We start from the raw sequence: 18,132 nt of genomic DNA on the forward strand, positions 1-18,132 counted from the left end.
GAAAATTTAGAAATGAATTAGTTAGAAATGAACTAATAAATGAACAAGGCGAATTTAAGTCGTAAAGAAAATTGAACTAGAAAGAAGAAAGTTTGAGACAGTTTGCTCTATTTTGCAGCAAGCAAGTCTTGCGTCTTGCTCAAGACTTTACTCAATTGGCAGTTGATACTTCGCTTGTTGAAGTTGCTCGGAGGCTTTTATTCGCTAAAAACACTTAGTTTGCGAAGACGTTTTTTTCGTACCTTCAGAAGTTCTTTTCCTTTTTTGAAAAAGCCTTCTTCAGAGGATAATTTCGCGATAAAAGTGGCGAGAGGACGAAGCGGCCTCAGCGTCACATCGGTGAGATGCTTGAACCATGAGCTCGGAAGGAGTTCGACAATCCCCGCGCACCTATTCAAAGTATTTCCATCCTAAAAAGAACGGCTCAGCAAGGATTTTCTAAGATATTGCGATAAAGCGATCGAGGAAAAATGGTTAGCGATAAATGAAGTAGAAACGGCTGGCAGACCTTTGGCAGTGATCTGAGCCTCATTAAGAGGTCTTTATTTATAAGTCCATCGATAACAAGGCTTTGCAGCGTGTGGGAAGCAAAGAATTCGTCAAACTCGAGAATATTTCGAACAAGTTTCAAGGATCGATTCCACTGACGCTGGAAATAAAGACCCTCGCCAACAGTGAAATCGGGTTTTCTATCAGAATCCAGAATAGGAATAAAAATATCTTCGTCGCGGCATCTTCTATTTCAAGAGTTATTCATTGCGCCATTAATTTAGCGAATTTGAGCAATCTAGCGTAAATTCTAGCATTAAAAACTCTTTCACTGAGACGGGCAAGAATGTTCGCGGCGAGTTTCTTCATTTTGTCGTCTTCTTGGTGCGCCCATGGCAGGTTCTTCATCAGAGGCGAGTAAAGAAACTCTGTTAGACATTTCGTCTGTCTTGAACTGATCGGGTCGTATATCTCCTTCACCCACCAATTGACAGTTTCTAGAGGATACTTTCCAAGGACAAATGGGAGCAACATTAGTTCTGGTTCTTCAGGGGCGATCGAATAACGTATCACGTTTTCTAGCGTTTTTGTCTTCTCGAGCGAGCAAGTTTGAGGCGTCCAACCTTTCATTTCCACCTTTAAAACGGGAATAATGATCGAGCCGGCGCATTCTTCAACGAAGCAGACTTTGTACCAGCGAGGAAAGCTCACACGCCACTTGTTGAAGCGATTGAGTAAAAGATGACTGTCCGTGTATTCTTCAACAACATCTGCGTAAATCTGTAGCCGCTCTTCTTCCAGCTTTCGAAATTTTTCTTCGAAAACAGCAGCGTTCTCCGGATCGAGCTCATCGTCTGTCGAGTCTCCTGGCTCGTGATGCTTAGACTTTGGACGCATTTCAGCTCGTCTTCGTCTTCGTCCATCTCGAGCACTAAATTTATTTTGAATGAGACGATTAGGAATAAGCTAGTCTCGTACCGAATTCTGCTTTGAACGTCGGGCGCCAGGGTCTCAATAGGAATGCCGTTTTTCTTTCCGTGAAAGGGAAACTGCTGGCCACAGTCCTTCACGTCCAGTTGTCTTCTCCGCAGAACAACAGACGCTCTTTCCGCTTGAAGATCTCGAAGTTGTCTGTGCCACTTTTCGACGTCTTCCCGCTTCGAGTTGATGAAATTCGTAAAGTCTTTAAGCCACGCTTTCATTTCGCTGAAGTAAGTGTATCGTTCTTGCAGCTCAATTTCGCTTGCTTCTTCTCTAAACAAAAAATACACGTCCTCGTCCTAAATCAACGCTCTTACGGAAGTGGTTCTTCAGATCTTTCTTCCTCGGCCTTAATGTTCTTCAAATTCTGCTGGCATTCTTCTAGACGCTCTTTTACATCGCCAAGTTTGTTTTCCATTCGTGTCAGGACGTTCTCGATATTCTTCATATTCCTCGTCATTGTTTCCAACGGCGTACTCGACATATGCCCTGGCACATTCGAGCCTCGTATCAACTCGGATTCCCATCTTTAAAAAATGGTTAAAATAAAGCAGCAAGAGGGAGTGTTTACTTTTGGACGGATTCGTCATCACGCTCTCGGCCAACGTCGATGTCGTCTTGGGCGAATCCGTTTGTTCTAACACCTTCCATTTTAATTACATTTTCTTCGCCGTCAGAATCTTGCTGCGCCAGTCGACCGCCTTTTTTCGACGCTTTGGACTATAAAAATGTTTCTCTATAGATCAAAAGTGGCAGTATCTCTTACCCTTGAGATGGGAATGTAGGACTCTTCTTTGTTTCGTCTAGCTTCTTCTCTTCTTTTTCTGGCTTCGTGGATGGCATTGGCGTCGGGAATGGCACCTCCTCCGCCCATTCTGTCCAAGATCTTTTCCCTGAAGGCGCTTTTGACGCCCGCCTGGGCATCAGCTCTGTCGAGTTCTTCTGAATTCATGATCACCGGCGCCGTGTCCATTGGAATGGATTTCTGGGTATTCTTCAGCCGAGAAAGGTCCGCAGCAGAGTAGCTATTCCCCGATCCCCAGTAAGAGCCGCGATTCTCCTTTGACTCTTTTTCCACTTCGCTTCTTAGCTTTTCTGCGAGTTTGCGACTTCTGTTCGACTTTTTGACCTTGAATTCTGCCGAGTCTCCTTCTGTATCGTCATCTCCGAAACTCAGTGCTGGCTTGGGCTTGTTCTTCTTCTCCTTTTTCGCCTTTTTTTCTTTTTTCGCTTTTGGCTGAATTGGAGGAGTCGGAATGGCGGATTCTTCCGCCTCTTCGATTTCCATGTCGTCGCCATCGTCAGTTTCAATTTTGCGAATGCTTCTTTGACCTCGCGGCTTTCGAGATCGAAACATTCTGAATGACAACTTCCATTACTTTTAGTAAACTTTCTAAAAGTCACGCAATGAACCACAGTACGGCGATTTTCACCTCCAGCGTATTCAATTCTAACATAAGACTAATGTCAACAGTGATTTTCGAACAAATCGGCAAAGTTTCGAGAATTTCACGCAAGAATCAAGATATTCAAATGAGAGACTTTAATCTTGCCATTTTTGCTGACTTGACAATTTTTCCAAAAAAAAGATTCATTTTTTTGCATTTTCGCAACTTCTCTAGATTTCCCGCCTACGCACGTCTATAAATTGCCCTTCTCCCCATCAAAATTTTCAAGCGAAGAGAAATTCAGCGTATTCGTCAAATAAACTGTCTTGCCTTTTATTTTTTTCTTTTCCTTTTTGAGGTCTGCTGATCTGTGGCGCTCAAAAAAACTCGCACGCGCTTGTGATTGGCCGCTCAACCTTCGGACTTTCTCCGTATTCCTATAAAGAAGTCATTAAAATTTGATGGCTGCAATAATGCGCTTTTTGACAGTTTTTTGAAATTTCAGATTTCGGATTCTGAAAAGAAAATAGAGAATCACGATTGAAGAGGATGGATTCTTCTTCACAAAAAGAGTCCCAGAAGAAGAGCGACTCTTCTCAGAAGAAAAAGAAGAAAAAACCAAAGAAGGAAAGAGTTATCAATCAATATTAGTACATATCAAAGTTCGAAAATTGAGCCGTTTATGAACAAGTTTGATAACTGAAGCCAGTTAAACAGAGGTCATTATGAGAAGTTCTTGAAATCGAAGGGTTGGGTCGATCCAAATCTTGCTTCAGTGGCAGAAACAACGACTTTGCTCAAGAATTTCTTCAAAAAGCTTTCCGAGCTCAGCAAACAGCATGACTTCGAGGAAAATGCGGAGAGAACTCAATCGTAAGTTCGCTGAAAATCTCAAATATCTATCATTTATTCAAAGAATTCTCCACAAAAAATATGAGCAGACTTCAAAACGCTTCAAGAAGAGCATGGAATGCGTGAAGATCGTCAACAAAGCCCTGTGCGAGGTGACTGCTGAGAACTGGATTTCTCTCGCGAAAGAGATGGAGGAAATGTTTAATGCGCGCAAAGAGCAGGTTTGCGAAGAAACGACCAAGTTGGCCGAGAAACACGAATCCTGGAAGATCGAGGATTTGTACGACCGACTCTATGACCAGCTAGATGCTATACATAAGAAGATAAAAGATCTCGAGAAAAAAGGTGAGTCAAAAGTAGGGCGGGAGTAGAGGACCCCATTGTAGGTTCTCTTCTATGTCTTCAAATTGAATTGAAAAGAAATTCGATTTATCACTTCGTTTTTTAGAAGAGGCATTGAGTGACGAAGAAGCCTGGGGAAACAAATCCAACTACTTGCGACAGTGCGAGTACAAAAAGCAGGCTGTGAAGATTTACTCAAGGATTCAAAAACTGAATCACGAAACATGCAGTCTTAATCGCGCTCGAGGAAAGTTGAAAACTCTGTCTGTTCTCGTTCAAGCTCGTGAGCAATCAGTAAAGAGCTAAGATTTTCAACTGAATCAGACAAAAAGATCAAGCTAGAGAAGATTCAACTTTTGAACAACCCAGAGTTCAAAAATCTGCAACAAGTCCTCGAAGCCTTCATCAATTCCGAAGAGGATCTGCCGGACATTGACGACTACAAGGACTTGATTAATAGATGGCGAGATAAACATTTGAAACGCGAACCAGAAAACAAGAGTATACAGAAGCTGACTGGGAAAGCCCTGATTGCAGTTGCTTCGCAGGTTCTACGGGAGGCGACAGAAAAGTGGAGCAAGAGGCGAAAAAAAGACTTTGCGGAAGATTTTCTTACGGAAGTTTCTCAGCCAAAGGATCAAGAACTGGAGAAGAAGTTGAACGAGAATAAAAAGCGCTGTAGATACATGGACAAGCCGGTCAAGAGTGTGAACGAGCTCCTCAATGAATTCATGGTGAAGCAAGAGGCTCAGGATATCGGCTTTGATGAGATCGACCTTGAGGATAATGAAGAAGACGAAGAAGATCAAGAATCCAAGTCTTCAGTCTCTTCGAATGAATTCGGGTAAGTTCTTATTTTCCGTAAGTTTTGACTAAACAATCTCTGAATAGCTTTTAATAATTTTCTTAGACATTTGATTGCAGAATGTGAATCAGAGGTCGAATTCGACAAAGACGATGAGTTGTTTGATGAAAACAAGCCATCGACTTCTGCTTTACCACCTGGAATCCCTAAGCCAGATACCCCAATGGAAGAGTCTTCCGATGAATGGTCTGGACCAGAAGATGACGGGAAGGAAGCTGTTCCAGAAGAAGAGTCCTCTGATGAGTGGTCTTCGCCGGAAAACAACGAGAACTCTTCGAATAATGAGAAAAACACGAGCCTCCAGCTCCCAAGCACTTCTGCTTCAAACGGATTTCTGATAAAAGCGGAACCTGTTGCAAGAAACGAGCGCTCTTCCCAAGAAAACAACAAGAACAACTCATCTGCTGGTCTACAACAAGGACCAAAGTCTGGAATCAAGGAAGAGTTCGGCTATCAAAAGCAACAGCTTGCATCGACTCCACACGAAAACCTCGTGGTGAAGGAAGAGCATGTACATGTAAAAAAGAAGCGTAGAGTTCAGCTTGTTTCTAGACCTTTGTCTGATTCTGAAAAATCGAGTGATGAAGAAATCAAAGAAGTTAAAAGTTCAACTGCTAAAAAGTCGAGGGATCCAAGTATCTTGGATGAACTTGAAGGGTCAAGTGATGACACGCCGCTAGACAGCCTTTTTGGGGAAGAAGAAAAGGAAAAAGTGATGTCTAAGGCAGAGAAGCTCACCGCTGAATATAAAGCACAGAAGGCAATACATGAAACTACCAAAGCAGAATACGAAGCACAGGTCGCTGCCTATGAGGCAAGGAAGAAGGAGAGGGAAGCAATGAAGAAGGAGAGGGAGGCAAAGAAGGCTAGGAAAGCAGCTAGATTAGCGAATCCGAGTATTCTTGATTGCCTTGAGACCCAGTCTTCATCTGAGTGCCCTCCAAGCTCTTCCACTGCCGATGAAATGATGCCTTCAACATCGAGAGCACTGAAACCTTCAGAAGATATACCTAAAAATATTTCTAAGGAAATAATAAAACTGGTTCTACTCGGAGAAAAGTTTAAAGAAACTAAAAAGAAAAAACAACAGCCTATTGATCCTATCGTAATCGACTCGGACTCTGATGATGGCTACAAAGCTGAACCAGAAGCATCGCCTCAGAAGAAAAAAATAACAGCGAAGCCTTCGAAGGAGAAGAAGCAGAAGAAAGGAGACGATAACTGTCAAATTCTCATCACTTCTTCAGACGAAGACGAACCGCCACCCCTAGAAGCAAGCACCAACAAAGCAAAGAGAGCTCGCGCTCTTGATTCTCCGAAAACATTTGAAGCTAATATAGCTAAAAAGAAGAAAGTAGTCTCTCCGCCGAGACCTGTCATAACTCCGCCCCCAGAAGAAGTAATGGACCATCTACTTGGCAAGCCAGAATCCCAAGAACGGCCAACGGAGGAAGTGGAGGACGAGTTTTCACGAATGGCTGTGCAAAACGAGTCAATCCGAGTTATTCAGGGCAACGCACGTGAATCTAAAACCGACCGGTTCGTGCAACGCGAGCCACCACGGTTTTCTCCTGAGAATGCCTTTCGACAACCACCACTTACTTCGAAGAATGTTTTCTCTAACAGTCCTCAAAAACTGAGGAACTCTGTGATTATGGTCAATTCGAGAGTTGCTAGACTGTCAATAAGTCCCACTGAAGGAACTGGTTTTATGAAATTTAATTCAAAAAATAATTCGCAATAAATAAAATATAGAATTCAAACAACCACGAAAAGCCAGGGTCACCTCGAAACGTCCAGCCTCACCACCTCAACGAGAACCTCCTGCTCGTCGTCCTGTTGCCAAAAGTGAATCAAAGAAGCGAAACGAAAAGAAAGAGTATGAAGTCATTTCTCTATTGGACTCAGACTGAGTCTTCGTGTATTATTTTTACAGCCTCTCATTGAAAATAACCACATGTACATTCTTTTTCATTCACATATTTTACATAATTCATAATTCATCCCTCACATTGAAACAAGATTTCATAAAGCACTATCAGTTGAATTATTGTTCTGTTGATTCCAATATATTTCTACAGTTCAGGTTAAATTCCTTGCTCACGAAGATATTTTGACTTCCCCATATTTAAACATGTATTAAAGCTCATTTTCGGAAACTGCCACTATCTTCTGCAAAAATAAATAACCACTTTTCTAACGGAAAGTATCCGAGTTTCATCAGTCTTTTTTTGCAGTCAAGGAAGATAACAGGAGTGTTTAAATAAGTTTATTTATTTCATAAAGAGTGGCGATTGCATCAAGATAAGGTCAGTTAGAGATTCGAGAAATGCGAACACCTAGAAAAGGCTCTTTTTTTCGGCTGCGTCAAAATATAGAAAAAAGATCTCATCTAACTGATGTCTCATCACTCGGCTAATGTGAAAAAAAAATAGTAAAACCAGGAAAGCAACGGTGCTGATAAAATTGAAGCCAACAAGGATGAAGCTTGAGCTAGATGATGGACTTTCTGACTCCATAGCGTTTTTATTGTTTTTTTTTTTGGTTCGGGAGTCCTCGTCCAATTGAGCTCCCCAATCGTTGATTAGGTGATTATTGAAGTCGAAATTTCAAATACATAAAAGTGGGGCGGCTCAACTGGGCTGAAGAGTGTGGGTTTGGAAGGCTGCTGCTTTCTTTAGCTAAACTTGTCCTTGGAAAATTCAGATCACAATTAAAAGGCATACAGCAGAAATATAGAACTGGCCCAACTAAAAGTAGCAGCAGCCGCGTGAAATTTGAACAAACGCTTCTAACGTTAGTGCCGCTAGAATCGGTTGACTAACACCTCATAAAATTTCTTTTTTCTCGTTTTCCAAATATCATGGACATCCCTAGCAGAGAATAACATGGTGAACAGGAACATATCGCAAAAAATCGATTTCAGTTAGAGAACCTTGAAAAGTATGAATTCCAGTAGGAGTAGGTTGAACGTGTAGATAAAGGGATGGAGTAAAATATACCAGCAACAAGGGTCGTCAAAGTTACATAAGCTGAACAAACTGCATTCCAGGGGGCAGGGCCATTCCCTGTACGTTTTGGACATTTTGCATCGCTCCCAATTGCGTCTGCCCGAGTTGGCCCATCTGCATGTGCGTAAAGTTGGGCACGAGAATCGGTTGGTAAGCGGCGGCGTATGCAGATTGCAGTTTCTGAATTTATACGATTAACTCTCTGGTCTTGAGAGACGGGCACTTACGAGTTTGGCCTGGATTCGTTGTTGCTCCCGGAATCGCTCGTACGGAACCCATCTTGGTTTTGGCGGTTTACCCTCTAGCGTCGCTTTGTGTCTTTGGCTGCGCAAGTGCTGCAGAAGCTGCACTTCCGAATTAAGCGTGACGTGGCATAGCTCGCATTTGTACTGGTGGTTTGACCGGGGCTTGACAGGCTCGATCTTATCTGGACGAGGAGGAACTGGAATCCCCGCGATTGTGTTTTTATGGCGCAATGAGCCGAGATGCTGTTTCATTTGAGTATCAGAATTGACCCACACGTCGCAATCCTTGCAGTGAAGACTTTCGTCTGAAAAAATATGATCAAGGGGGCGTTGAAAGTTTCTCTACCCTAAGGCTAGTCTAACTATTCTATTGGAAAATCCACTTGAAAGAGACTTACCAAGAGGCTTGATAGTTCTGACAACTCGTTTGACGTAAGGAGGTAGGTTTTCCAGCATCTTTTTGACCTCTTCTTCCATGTCAAGTCGTGCTTTCTTCTCCTCCTCGGTTTCTTCTCGGATTTCTAACGGATCGAGGGGAAAGAGCGGCTGATTTGAGCTAGTTGAGCCATTCTCGTTCGCAGCACACATCATTTCTTTGTCCTCTTCGGCCATTCTAGCGGCATCGACTTCGCAGTTCTCGGCCTTGGCTTCTTCAAATTGCTCGACTTGCGCCTCCAGAGCCAAGTTTTCTGCGTTGAGGCTAGCGGCCTAGAAAACGGTTTAGATAGGTTCGCTCAGTATCCACTGCCTACCATTCATCCCGCTTTCAAAGTACCCCCCAGTAAGTATTTTCAAAGACCACTCTTCCTTAGTGGTACTTATGATATTCATTGCATTTGTTTCATTTTGATTTTGATACATTTTGTGACTGGCCCGAGATATGTCAGTATCTGGCGGGTCCTGGTCAGTTTACCCTTGGAATAAAAAGTTGAATGCCAAACTTCAAGTCAATCTTTTCAAGTTTTTCTCTCACCGGACATTGATAATGAAAATGCCACATTATACACCTGTTTGTAACGATTTAGTTGAACGAACTCAACAGTATCATTATTCAATTATTCACCAGTAGTGTAAGAGTAACTCATGCACTGCTATGAGTTTCTATCGATCTTAGTCTGATTTTAATATTTCACGCCCCTGCTGCGTTGAAAAATTTCACCATGTCAAATGATAAGAAGATAATGTCGAGCTAAGCGACAGTCTGTCCGACACATGTATCATAATGGTACACCTCATTACCTGCTCTTGTTTGAAGATCCCGTTCATCGTGCTTTGTTCGGCCGTGATACTGGCGCTTGCTTCAGGATTGGTTTCTGTTGGTGGAGCTGCTTCAACGGCCTCTTTTGAGTCCCTTTCTTTGAGCTCTCTCTTTCGCCGTCTGATCTCGGTGATTCTGGCGTGTCGCTTCCCTCGATAATGGGTGTCAGCTTGTCCCTAAACGTAATCTATGACGATCAACCGACTCTATAGATCCTCGGATGACTTTAAAAAGAATAATGATTTGGGCTCGGGGCGAATACTTGCTTTTATAGAAGTGATAGACCACCTCGCAAGGGTGGAGGAAGCGCTCTCTTTTGGCGAGTTTGAACTAGTTCCCAAGAGAGATAGATTCAAATAAATTGCCTCCAAGGCTTGGTGCTGGTGCACAGCACCAATCGAAAACGTTTTTCAATGTGCAAATGCCCGTGAATTGCGAAAACTGGACGCTGTTGCCGCCCTGGGGAAAGTCAGCAGCACCACCAGTCGATTAATTTTCGCTTTAGGAGGTGGTACAGTAGGCACCAACAAATTCTTTACCTTATTCAAAATCGTCAATTTCCTCGATTTCTCTGGTTTGGCCAATCTAAGCTGCCCAAATAAACAAAAAAAAGCAGCGTTTTTGATCGGGCGGGTTTTCGGCCGAATTGTCTCTCGGACAATGTTATAACTAATAAGTGCACCAACTTTCTAATAATGAGAAGTTGATCATAAGCTGGCAATCAATACCGTGTCGGGCACAAAATTGGAATTCGGGCTAATCGCCACTGGCCAAATCAGTCACATCTTCAAAGGAAGGTAATCAAACCCTCATTTTTTTCATAAAAACTGATGACAATTTCGGATCTTTCAAAAACTATTTCCAATTTGTAATTCAGTAGCGATCCCTCCCTACTCGTGACCCTCCCTCTTTCTGGAGGCGTATTTTACCTGGCTGTTGAAATTGACGTTGCAGGTTTCGCAGCGAAGCGTTTCTCTCTTCGGACGGAAGCTTTTCTCCTTGTTCAAGACGCTGCTGACGAGGGCGCTTTCAACTGGGCCGAGCTGAAAAATTAAATCAAAAATGATAAAGTAATAAAAAGGCAAAAATAAAGCGAGCTTCGAAAACGTGCGCTCTTTGAAATTACTGTCGCTGAATTCTTTGGCGCCTCTGAAGCTCTTTCCCGTCTCTTGAAAATCGAGCAAGTACCTACTAGACGCGTTCCTTATTGGAGCAGTATGGCTGTCCATAACGGAATGGCCTGTGCGAGTCCTAGGACCAGTTAAATATTTATGTCGTAGTTGCACTATGAAACCATTTATCGATATCCTACATATTCACTGCATCATATATCCGAGAACGAAGCGAGAAAGAAGCCCATAAAATGTGATATTTTATTGATCCCGATCACTTTGCGAAATTTCCGTCTCATTGAACCGGCAATACGCTTCTGGCAACAATTTCTTTACAATTAGCTCTGCCTCTCAAATCAATTCCAGTTACCTTATTTTGACGAATTCCAAAAACTCTTATTTATGATTTTGAAAAAATTATTTCTCTTCTACTGAAAACTTGGATGCATCCCGGACCGAAGAGCCGCGAAATTCTCGAAATAAAATCCTTGCGAAATCCGAAATCAAGAAAAAATCGAGATAAAATCCCGTCCTGGGAACACTTTGAAATCAAAATCTGTGCTCAGCAACCTGAGTGGAAAACCTGAGTCAGGGTTTGAAAGGTTTAAAGTTATAAAAAAAATTTTTTAAAAGTAGTTATTTTAGAGAAAAATGGAGCTTCGTTTTTATGAACCATGACTTAGATTTCCGAGCCTAGTACTAACAAAATATTGTTATTAAAAATGTTGATTGTAATAAATAAAAAGTACCTAGAGGCGTTGGTGATTTTTAGTTCTGGAAGAGTGAGGTGTTTCTCTATTGGCGTTTAGTTATGAAGATAGTAGACTTATAAAGGAGTAGATTGTGATTTGAGTGATCGAACTTTACACAAGTCACTGTGCTCAAATATTTGTCGATTATTCTCTCAATAAGTAGTAGCCGCGGAGAGGAGAGACACATGCTGGTGCCGATCGCGGCCACATGGCAACTAAGCCGCCCATAAAAGAGATTGATACTTTCTGCACAACATTAGTACTACGGTACCCAATAAATAACGTGCATTCACATTCTGACTCAGGAAAAAAGGAAACTAGGAGTAAAATTGATTGACAGCGAAAAGCACCACAAGCGTCTAGAAGCGACACACAGAGGGCGAATAGCCGCAAACGAGCTATCCCAGCTCTCTAGCACTCGAAAATCTTCATTTTTGTCTAGTACCAATTTATTGATTTCAGTAATTTAGGACTAAACATATCAAAAATTTATGAAGCGTTCGTTGCCTTTTTCCTTAAATTTAAGCTAGACTTGTCATTTGAAAGGATTCTAGCGCCCAAAGGTTACCGAGTCCAGACTTGAAGTCATTGATTCCACGAATAATACACGATTGAGTTGACCCAAGCAGTACTGGGCTCGGCAACCTGAGTAAAAAACATGAGTCAGGGTTCATAAGATTACAAATGAAAAGCCGCGTAGCGGCTTTTTTAAAAACGAAGCCGCGAAGCGGCTTCGCCAGAAGTTAAAAATAAGATTGAAGAATAATATTGCGAAGCCGCTTAGCGGCTTCGTTTTTAAAAAAGCCGCTACGCGGCTTTTCATTTGTAATCTTATGAACCCTGACTCAGGTTTTTTACTCAGGTTGCCGAGCCCAGAAGCAGTACCTTTTAGAAGTCAAAATAAGGGGATTCGTTAGAGTCTTCAAAATTGAAAAAAAAACTCTTAGCGAAAATCTCGATCTTCTCTATTTTTTCTGAAAGAGAAAGAGAGAGTGAGAGTGATTTAAATAAGAAGTAAGGAACAAAAGGCTTGAGTGGTCAAAAAACTTTTCTTTACATTTCTACTTCGGAGGTGCCATTTATCGACGGATTCTTTCTATTTGAAATCGCAGTTGCGTACTTTTCTACTTTCTAATGACGAAATACAACATTTCGCTGCTTTGAAATTCTAGCTGAAAGTCAAGTTGAACAAGTTGGCGAAAATGAGCAACACCAGAATCGGATATTCTTGAATGAGGCGTGTATCTCTCTGCCCGCTTCTCTGTGCTGGAAGAGGATCTCATTTTATTATTTCATTTTGACGATTGTTAATTCGATTAATCAAAATTCAGCCGTCGTGGAATTTTACGATCTATAGGCGCTCTTTCCTTTTCGATTTACATTTTTTCAGTTTGAAAAAAAAGAGAGAAAAAAGGCGAATTTATTGAAATGTTAATAGAAAACTGATGATGATCCTAACATTATCGCCTTCAAGAGAAGCTGAGAAACTGTTTTCAACGACTTATAAATTGTGCTATTATTCATTATGAAATGTTTACTTTATCTTTAATATTTATTAGTTCTAATAAAAATGCAATTCCCTACTTATTTTATATACGATCGAATATTTCTACCATTAAAAATTTTCTACTGCAAATAAATAAATGAGCTATCAAAAACGAAGATGCGTCAATAATCTAATGTAAGAAAAAAAAAGAGAGGTGATAAATAGCTAATTTAAGAGCTAGATGAAATAGTAGGCCAAAAGTCCCAGGGCTTAGCTTTTCATTTATGGCTCATAAATCTTGCCCTGGCTCGAAGTTTGGCCGGACGTACTGGCAATTCTATGATGCTAGGTGTCGAGAATTAGATAGTTTTCTTCTTTAGATCGCCTTTCTCTCCCTTGTTTCGCCAAAGGTGATGAGTTATGTCTCTGTCAAATGCACACTTAATCGTGTTTTCTATTTTGTTCGAGTTAGGGCTGCCTGGGTCGGCTTACCTCGCGAGGGGGCTTTCTTTACAGTCACACCCGTATATCCGAGTAGCGTTCGAAATGAGCTCTTATCAGAATTTGTGAGCGCTCAAGCATTAACAGAGCAATTTTGAGCGCGAGTTAACACAGAACACACACTGTAAGCAAAAATAACAAAACTGCGATTTACAGATAGTTCTACATTAAATTAAACTCGACCCTTCATCGCGTCTATTAGCAGTAGTGGCGTCAAAGTAAATTCAAAAGAAGAAGGAAGCATTATTTTTTTCAAAATTACACGATGAATTTTCTGATTAACCAATTACATTGTATACGATTAGAGCAATTTTTGAATCAGTAATAAAAGAAGACTTTTTTTTTACAAGGATCTCCTTGTTGTTTGCACTCGGAAGGGAGCTTCCGCGCTGCGGGTCCAGAAGGATTTGAGAATTTATAGGCTCCTTTCGTCGCTATAAAACCTTCTCTAGTTGTGATAAGAGGACCATGTACCGTAATTTGTTCACACTTGGCGCGATCTGCGCACAAGCCAACATAATTTCGATAGCGATAATAGCACGTGCAGCGAGAACAGATTGACAGCTTGTAGTAAGTAAAGACATACAGCTACCAAGTAGCTAGTTCTTGTTTTTTGCGTAACGCAATAATTCACTCGCTTATTCTTGAAGCTCATGAACCTCCATGAACCGAAATATGTCCTTCTATTTGACTCGGATTGTTAATAATTATGAGAAACAAGACGAACATGGCGATCTATTTTTACTGTACTAGGGGGTTACTATTACTTCTAGAGGCGATTTTCTGGAAGTTAGATTTTATGGATGTTAGATTTTCTGGAAAAGGCGATTTTCTGGAACTTCCAGAAAGTCTAATATTCCAGAAAATCTAACTTTCAGAAAATCGCCTCTCTCAGTAATAGTACCCCCATAGTACAGTAAAAATAGATCGCCATGTTCGTCTTGTTTCTTATAATTATTAACAATCCGAGTCACTTCGAGAGGCTTCAAACTCTTTAAAATTCTTCGACCAAAAGAGACTTTACTATTTAAAATAAAATAACATTGAAATCAACAAGTTCAAATAAGTCTTAGAAACCAACCTTGCTGTTGATGAAATTTATCAATCGGCGTTTATCCCTTCTGCTTAAATTTCCTCTCATAGTTCGAATTATCAAAAGTAAGCCATCAAAAATTGTATTTTTAAAAAAAGATCAGCAGTTGCAAGTTGCAAGTTCTTGTCAGGACGAAAAAAGGCTCCTTTTGAAAGTTGCCGAGTTCACATTTCATCGCCTATTTGATCATTTATCAGGATCAATTATAATTTGCCAGGTCAACAATCAACGCAAAGACGATCAGAGCATTTTTCCAGTAATACTATTTTTGTAATTGCTGAACCTGGCGTGTTTGTCTGCTAGTCCCCGGCGACCATGAACGACTATTAGGGGGAATTCTCCTTTTACAACTGACAGGTTAATGTCCGGATATTCACGCATTTCCGCTGCCTCGTCCATCTCTATTATTTCTCCAAGTGAAAATCAGGCTCTAATTTAGCGCTTGATTTTGATCCACTCTTGATTGTTTTATCGCTAGTAGTTGCTTCCATGCTATTCTTTCTAAGCGAAGCGTTGAAATCATGGAAGACACGCGCTACCTTTGAATTTGTAAACTAAACTTACTATCGCCGTTCATCTTATCTTTCATTTTCGGCCATTTTCGAAACTTCGCCAGAATTTTAAAATATTTTGGAATGGTTATTTTGCGAAGCCGCTTTGCGGCTTCGTTTCTAAAAGAAGCCGCTACGCGGCTTTTTCATTAAAGATCTTTCAAACCCTGACTCAGGTTTTTACACAGGTTGCCGAGCTCAGCTGTAGGTTCAATAAGCGAATCTACAGTCATCCAGAAGCTCCATCGGAAGATAGCTCTTTCAAGACTCGGACGCGTTGAATTTTTCAATGCCAATAATTTAAAATTCATTCGCGCGTTGAATAAATCTTGCTGTGAAATAATTGATGGGCGCTGTTTTTAGACGGTGCTAGAAATTCTGATTTGGAAGAGTACGGGGCTTCGCGCATAGTTAAAAATTGAAGACTGATATTTATCGGTTTAAATATGCGTCGGGAGTTCTTTACGAGATGATGGCAAGAATGGTTAAATTTGGAAATATCTCACCTGTGTATTTCCAAGATGGGCCGACAGAGGGAGCGTCACGTGCTGCAGCCCTTGCATGGCCGGTTGTTGGACTAAATAATACTTTTTAAGTTTATTTAATCAACCTATATTCACGTGACTTCAATCAGACCGGTTCAAGTGAATGTGAAGAGTAAATAAAACTCCAGATCGATTATCATAACTTCATAATCGATCCATTATCGTAAAATAGGCTAACCAAAGTGGTCGAAAACTGATCTCGGTTTGGTAACTCATTTTCATTATCAAAAAGAACTTCAAATAACAAACTCTTGAAATGAAAATTTCAAACAGTAAATCGTCGTTTTTTGAAGCTTCTTTTAGGGAGTCTAAAAAGAACTTTGGCGCGAGGCAGAGAGCGGGTAGGATTGATGTGAGAACATTGTGCTAAAAGCACTTGATAAACGATCCTGTTCGAACCTGTGTCGAGTACCACTCGAGGCACTTTCGCCGAATTTTACCCGCTGAAAGACGCAGGCGGCAGGAAAATCAGCTACTACCCGCGGCCCTCGGGGGCAACTTTCTCCTCGCCTTTCGACTTTCGAGTTTTGTTTTGTTTATGTCAACAAAAGTCAACAGTAATGTTAATGCGTGCAAATAGTTACGTGTGCTTTACTTCTTATTTCTATTAAAATCTCGGAAAATTCTATTAAAAAATCACGATTAATTTTATAATGAAAAAAAGGCGATTTATATATTCATGTTTGCTACCTTTCATATATTGCATTGGAGCTTGAGCTCCGCCGAGCATCATAGGCGTGAGCATAGAAAACTGCAGGGCTTGATTCTGGAGTTGATTCGACGCCATCAAAGCGGCCGTCGACGCAGCAGGCTCCCTGGTTGGCGTCTGGGGACTTTTAAAGAGTCCGCTCATCTCTTCTTTCTCTTTCTTATCTTCGTGTATCAGTTCTCTACTACTGTGCTTTAGAATCCTTTCCGGCTCTTCGAGGGAATCGTCTCTCGCCGCTGCCCGTGGCTCCGTCAGCTCGCGAATTGAGCAGCGCCTCTTTGGCGCCGCCGCGACTGAGCTTAGCCGAGCAAACTTGGCTCCACCAGAGTTTCAAGCTCAATCCGCCTATCATCTCTTCTCCTATCTTGTCAAGGTCAAAGAAGCCTCTCTCGCATCAGTGTTTCCTCAAAACAGGCAAATGAAAAGACGCTCGCTCAAAATTATGATGGATCACCGTCTGATAATTAGCCACAGTAGAAAATCGACAAACACAAACTTACTTCGACCATTTATCTGTTTAGCGCCAACTAGAAGCTTCCGAAACTTAAGACATCTCAATAAACTAAATAAAATTAATTAAAAGTATTCTCATTTTATTGAAAATCCATGGCAGATTTTGAACTATAGAAAGTTCTTGATAAAGATTATTTTAAAGAGATTTTAAAAGCAAAATTATTTTTTAAGAACAAGAAAAAATACAGCTTCGGAATCATGGAGGATAAATATTTCGCGAACTTAAATTTCGAAAGAATAACAATTTCGTCGTTCAAAGATACCAAGTGGCAGTTTATTAAGACTCGGGCAAACATCGTTTAGTGCGTAATTCGTTATTTAGCTTAAATGGCAGGTGGATTAGCTGCATTTTGACAAACGGAAGGTTGAGCTCCATGTAAGTTGACGCGGCCCCCTGCTCGCATACGTAGCTTCAACAAAAACATCGTTGATCTTAACGGGCGGTTAAATATTTTTCTTCTTTTCAACTGCTTAGCCAATGGCCACTGCGCTCCTAAGTAAACCGGTCGGTAGCAGTTACAAATTAAACTTGATTCCTTGCTTGAGGAGCTACTCGTCCCCTGGGCAGTAGTAATTACGGAGACGGGCACAGAAAATCAAGAAGCATGGCCCGAGATGAATAGAATTATTGATACCCAAAACTGCGATTAATTTTTCAGTGCGCTAGAAACTCTTTTCTTCTTTCTTCACTTCGAGGTTTCGGTTTATTGGCTCACATGGCACCTAGGCGCAATGATAACACAAATCGTACAACACTCGGGCCACCTGTAGGGCGTCGCAAGTACTCGATATTTTTTCGAGTTCTCATTGATCTCACTGTAACCCGCTAAAGCGTGAAATGAGCATATTTTTCGTCAGATTTCTTCATTTCTGTTTGCGTAATAATGTGTTTACATACTGTATGTAACATACAGTAAGTAGTAGTACATTATAACGGTTTTATTGAGAGTTATTTATCATAACCGAAGTCAACTGCAACTTTTTTCAAGAAGTCTCTTGAAGGATAAGAGACCTGCTCGGTGCAAACTTGGAAGTTTGAAAACTTTGATCTTGAAACTCTAACAAATTCCGCCGATGTTTTGCCCGTCTCTCTATCTCTTTCTCTCTCTCTCTCTCTCTCTGTTTTAAATGTGCTCGGTCGTGTGTGCTCAACAATCGGATAGAAAGTTGCAGCTATGACCAGAGTGAGCTCGATGGTCCTAGCGGGAACTTTTTAGGCGCATGCTGGCTTGCATTGAAAAAAAAAGAGTTTATCGTGCTGCGTCAAAGCAGTGTTCTGGCTGATTAGAGAGAGCACTAGAGCCGAATTCATCGCTCGAAGATATCTTCAATCATTCTCACTAATGGCAGCTGGGCCGGGCCTGGGGCCCTTTAGCATACATTCCTCCCATCCGACACCACATCCGGACGCTCATGTTTGACACAAAGCTATCTACTAT

The 18,132-nt window shown here is 41.2% G+C and overlaps 3 protein-coding genes across 3 annotated transcripts; 1 reads left to right on the plus strand and 2 right to left on the minus strand.

The window, feature by feature from the left end:
* Positions 1-5: 5 nt before the first annotated feature.
* Positions 6-2,838, minus strand: LOC145710564 (PAX3- and PAX7-binding protein 1-like). Its single transcript, XM_081788333.1, has 8 exons — positions 2,237-2,838; positions 2,042-2,190; positions 1,788-1,997; positions 1,468-1,743; positions 821-1,420; positions 509-737; positions 243-410; positions 6-204 (listed from the first exon to the last, which is right to left on the minus strand). Exons 1-8 carry the CDS (start codon positions 2,825-2,827, stop codon positions 148-150), a joined length of 2,280 nt encoding a protein of 759 aa, XP_081644459.1. The 5' UTR covers positions 2,828-2,838; the 3' UTR covers positions 6-147.
* A 569-nt stretch (positions 2,839-3,407) lies between these two features.
* LOC145708753 (uncharacterized) lies at positions 3,408-7,118 on the plus strand. Its single transcript, XM_081786450.1, has 7 exons — positions 3,408-3,491; positions 3,568-3,731; positions 3,775-4,055; positions 4,159-4,335; positions 4,377-4,896; positions 4,963-6,611; positions 6,688-7,118. Exons 1-7 carry the CDS (start codon positions 3,408-3,410, stop codon positions 6,828-6,830), a joined length of 3,018 nt encoding a protein of 1,005 aa, XP_081642576.1. The 3' UTR covers positions 6,831-7,118.
* Positions 7,090-16,378, minus strand: LOC145710566 (zinc finger protein 385D-like). Its single transcript, XM_081788335.1, has 7 exons — positions 16,162-16,378; positions 15,433-15,503; positions 10,361-10,474; positions 9,413-9,607; positions 8,572-8,881; positions 8,156-8,478; positions 7,090-8,108 (listed from the first exon to the last, which is right to left on the minus strand). Exons 1-7 carry the CDS (start codon positions 16,322-16,324, stop codon positions 7,941-7,943), a joined length of 1,344 nt encoding a protein of 447 aa, XP_081644461.1. The 5' UTR covers positions 16,325-16,378; the 3' UTR covers positions 7,090-7,940.
* Between the last annotated feature and the right edge of the window lie 1,754 nt (positions 16,379-18,132).

This window comes from Oikopleura dioica, chromosome XSR, assembly GCF_907165135.1.
Source record: "Oikopleura dioica chromosome XSR, OKI2018_I68_1.0, whole genome shotgun sequence".
Lineage (NCBI taxonomy): Eukaryota > Metazoa > Chordata > Appendicularia > Copelata > Oikopleuridae > Oikopleura > Oikopleura dioica.

Bases quoted from the DNA above. Each gene is read 5' to 3' on its own strand.
- LOC145710566 (XM_081788335.1), bottom strand. From the start codon at position 16,324: ATGAGCGGACTCTTTAAAAGTCCCCAGACGCCAACCAGGGAGCCTGCT. The intron at 15,504-16,161 runs GTAGCAAACATG...AGTATTATTTAG, and splicing joins TCCAATGCAATATATGAAAG to TCCAACAACCGGCCATGCAA. The intron at 8,109-8,155 runs GTAAGTGCCCGT...GTATAAATTCAG, and splicing joins AACGAATCCAGGCCAAACTC to AAACTGCAATCTGCATACGC.
- LOC145708753 (XM_081786450.1), top strand. From the start codon at position 3,408: ATGGATTCTTCTTCACAAAAAGAGTCCCAGAAGAAGAGCGACTCTTCT. The intron at 4,897-4,962 runs GTAAGTTCTTAT...TAATTTTCTTAG, and splicing joins GTCTCTTCGAATGAATTCGG to ACATTTGATTGCAGAATGTG. The intron at 6,612-6,687 runs CTGAAGGAACTG...TCAAACAACCAC, and splicing joins TAGACTGTCAATAAGTCCCA to GAAAAGCCAGGGTCACCTCG.
- LOC145710564 (XM_081788333.1), bottom strand. From the start codon at position 2,827: ATGTTTCGATCTCGAAAGCCGCGAGGTCAAAGAAGCATTCGCAAAATT. The intron at 1,998-2,041 runs GTAAACACTCCC...CATTTTTTAAAG, and splicing joins GATGACGAATCCGTCCAAAA to ATGGGAATCCGAGTTGATAC. The intron at 205-242 runs GTACGAAAAAAA...AAGTGTTTTTAG, and splicing joins AAGGAAAAGAACTTCTGAAG to CGAATAAAAGCCTCCGAGCA.